Source organism: Cornus florida, unplaced genomic scaffold, assembly GCF_030987335.1.
Source record: "Cornus florida cultivar Cherokee Brave unplaced genomic scaffold, ASM3098733v1 CherokeeBrave_3.0.0_Hap2_Chr08, whole genome shotgun sequence".
Taxonomy (NCBI): domain Eukaryota; kingdom Viridiplantae; phylum Streptophyta; class Magnoliopsida; order Cornales; family Cornaceae; genus Cornus; species Cornus florida.
The window spans coordinates 82305441-82308914 of record NW_026775578.1 but is presented as its reverse complement, the minus strand read 5'-3'; the positions used below and the strand labels follow the sequence as shown (position 1 = coordinate 82308914).

Here is a 3474-nt window from a genome sequence, read left to right as displayed (position 1 = left end):
CAACCTCTTCCATGATGGCATCGTGACTTCTTTTGTAGACTAGGCGTTTGGTCTATTTTCAAGCTTGTAATTTTGATGTAAAATGGGATTTGTAATGGACATGTAATTTATTTTGCTACAAGCTTGTATATGATCGTTACTTGTATATTATCTTGCGGATGGAAATAGTTTTGAGACCATCCTTTAGCCTTTTATGGTCTCATCAGGATTTCTAATCCCATGTACGGCCTTATGGCCATGTTATGATGTAATCAGATCCACTTGACTACATTTGATGTATTAAACTTGCCAAAGTGATTATCTAACATGTATGGATGTTAATTCGTGGTTGTTTTCGGTTAAATGTATATTTTCAGGGCAAGTTTACATCATATATATGCTCATATTTGGACCCAAGGGCTGTAAGGGACTCCGGACACACAAATAGACCTTATAAGCCTTTTCAGTAGAGAATCGATCGATGTGTGGCAACCCAGACGTCGACTGGTATCTCGAATTCTTGGGCAATAGCAAATTTCACTGTTCAGGGACAAACCAGTCGACGTTTGAGGACTAGACGTCGACCGAGTTCTGTACCCCTTCATTTTCCTTTTCTTTTCTCATTTTGTCTAGTCGCAGCCTATTTAGTGATGCTAATTCACACTATAAAGATCTAGTATGGTGTATTAATTACATTTTGACCTTGGAAATGACTATGTTGTCCTTAGATGACCTCGGGTTCGGTTAAGGACCTGGATAATGATTTGGACCCCCGGGTTCGGGTCGTTACATTGTTTTATTTTTTCAATTCAAATAAAGTTACTAGGATAGATAACCTGATCTATTCTATCTTATCCCATCGGTTATTTATTCTCTCCTGTGAGTCTATTTAACGGATCCTTATATTCATATTTCTATTTAGAGAAAGTTAATAAAAACTCCGTTTTGCTTACCTGGCTATTTTTCTTTCTCCTCTGTTTCTATCTTTCCTGTGAGTTAGTTATTCAAATACCCAAAATTCTATCAATTTGTACCCAAATTTTCATTTGCTTGAAGACAGCCAGCACAATTTTTCTTTTGCTTAAAGAGTGTGAGATGCGAAACTATTATGTAAATTTCATTAGTTTTTGTTCCTCTCCATTTTGACAACTAGAATCTTTGACAACTTTTAAACAATCAAGTACAATCCTCGAGTTCAATAACAAGGATAAAACATGGTGGGACTATTTATTTCATTTCCAAAATAATCACCTATCAAGGATCCATAAAATTTTATGAGGGGGTGGCCTTTTAATTTGTGGGGACAAACTTTTATTGTGAGTCTATTTTTGTAATTTTAACAGGATTTTTTTCATAAATTTTTAAAAATTTAAAGTATAAAATTCCAAAAAATAAAAAAATAGTGGGGCAAATTGTAATTTTAGTGGGATATCTTCATAAATTCTAAAAAAAAATAAGGTATAAAATAAAAATATATAAAATTCAGTGGGAGCATCTGCTCCCACTAGTCCTATGTTGGGTCCGTGCCTATTTGTCAAATGGCTTTATTTGAATCTAAATGCTATTATTGGTGTTATTTATCCGTTGTTTCCGTCGCACCAGCTCCAAAATAACATTTAGTAGCAAGAAATATTTTACAAGTATCTATATGTATATGTATATGTATATGCAAGTGCAGGAGTGAAATCAATAGTTTGTTTATTCTTTAAAAAAAAATGTCAGTGCCTCTTCTGTTTTGTTTTTGTCAATGTGCATTGAGTGCGTGCACGAGTTGTGTATGTTAGAAATAAGTGCACTAGAAACACATAGAACTCAATAATTTTGGAAGAACATAACTTTCACCATCACTTAGTCCCCCCCTAAGACAACTACCACTTACATCCCCCACCCACCACTAAGACAATTTACTACCATTAACATGATAAATGCACACCTGCATCATGTGTACCAAAAAAAACTATAGTTTCTTTTTCATGCTTTCTCTATCAGCTATGAAGTGGATAAGATTCTTTATGTGTCCTTCACCCCAAAGAAAAAGTTAGGAGTTCGAACCTAGGTGGAGGTACGGTTTTTGCGTAATTATTTTAACTTCCAAAAATAAAAAATAAAATAAAAGATATATATTCAACAATTGCAAAATGAAAGATCACAATTTGCAAGACTATAATTCCACTGCCTCCAAATACAAGAAATAAGAGAGAAAAATGGATTCATCAAATAGCCATTTCCAGGCTCGCTCTGTCAGCTTACCCTCTCGATCTCATCTATTCGTCCCTCAGTTTGATGAGCATTTATGTAGAGTTAGATCTTCTGAAGCTACCTCTTCCTCATCATCATCATCAATAAGAAAAAGGCTAAGTGGCCTTGAAGATTTGTACGAGTCCGTACACGATTTGTTTCTATTGCCACACGTTCCTCAAGTCTTTGCCCAGGAGCGCCACTAGAAATGGGTTGATGAGGCTTTGGATGGATTTCTCAGGCTCTTGGATGTCTTTGGCACTGTTAGAGATGTCCTGTCGCAGACAAAGGAGAATGTACCAGAACTTCTTTCAGTCCTGCGCAGAAGAAGAGACGCCAATCGCTTTGGAGGATGCTTGGCCAATAGAAAGAAGGTGATCCAAAAGTCACTAAAGGACTTGAAGAGTATAAAAAATAAACATGCTTCCCTAGTAGCCATGGACAAAGACCATGTGGCCACTGTTAGCATGTTAAAAGAGGTTGAAGCAGTCACTGTTGTGGTGCTTGAGTCCTTGTTGTCCTATATTATGGGGACAAAGGTGGAATCAAGGTCGAGAAGCTGGTTCTTAGTGTCCAAACTGATGCAGCAGAAAAGAATAGCATGTGAAGACGAAGAAACAGATGCAAATATGTTTGAGAAGGTTGATGCTGCTTTGCATTCTCTCATGGCTCACAAGACAAGAAAATCTATTCACTTTGAGAACATGAATATCCAACTTGGGAAGTTGGAGTCGAGCATTCAAGATCTTGAAGAAGGAATTGAGTCCTTGTTCAGGCATTTAATCAAAACTAGAGTTTCCCTCCTCAACATTCTCAACCACTAGCCAAGAGAATATGATATAGTGGGATCCAAAGTTTCTCCTCTGAAAAAGGCCTGCTGAGTAGCTAGCTGTTCATATTTTTACATCAAAATCAATATACTTGTATATATTGTCCTTTTTAAAAAAAATTATAAATCAATATACCTGTCCAAAATTTTCAGTGCTACATTACCCATTTCCTTTTCCTATAAAATTTATTGTGTTAAAATTAAATAGAACGTATATTTCTATCATTTATTTTAAATCTCTAATTTTTATCTAATACATGGAATTTCTATTGGAAAAGAACAAATAAACATGTGATGGTTTGGGAGCAGACTGAGGCATTTTCTGCTGATGTGCCTGCTTGTGTTAGAGCATAAATTCAGTCTGTACCTTTGCATTTTAGGAAGGATGTTATCAAATGGAAGCATGGGGTGGTGAGTTTCAAGTCCAT

At 35.9% G+C, this 3474-nt stretch overlaps 1 protein-coding gene across 1 annotated transcript; it reads left to right on the top strand.

Moving 5' to 3' along the window:
- Positions 1-2183: 2183 nt before the first annotated feature.
- Positions 2184-3206, top strand: LOC132270526 (uncharacterized). The gene is made up of 2 exons (XM_059771702.1): positions 2184-2363; positions 2424-3206. Exons 1-2 carry the CDS (start codon positions 2184-2186, stop codon positions 3039-3041), a joined length of 798 nt encoding a protein of 265 aa, XP_059627685.1. The 3' UTR covers positions 3042-3206.
- The last annotated feature ends 268 nt before the right edge of the window (positions 3207-3474 follow it).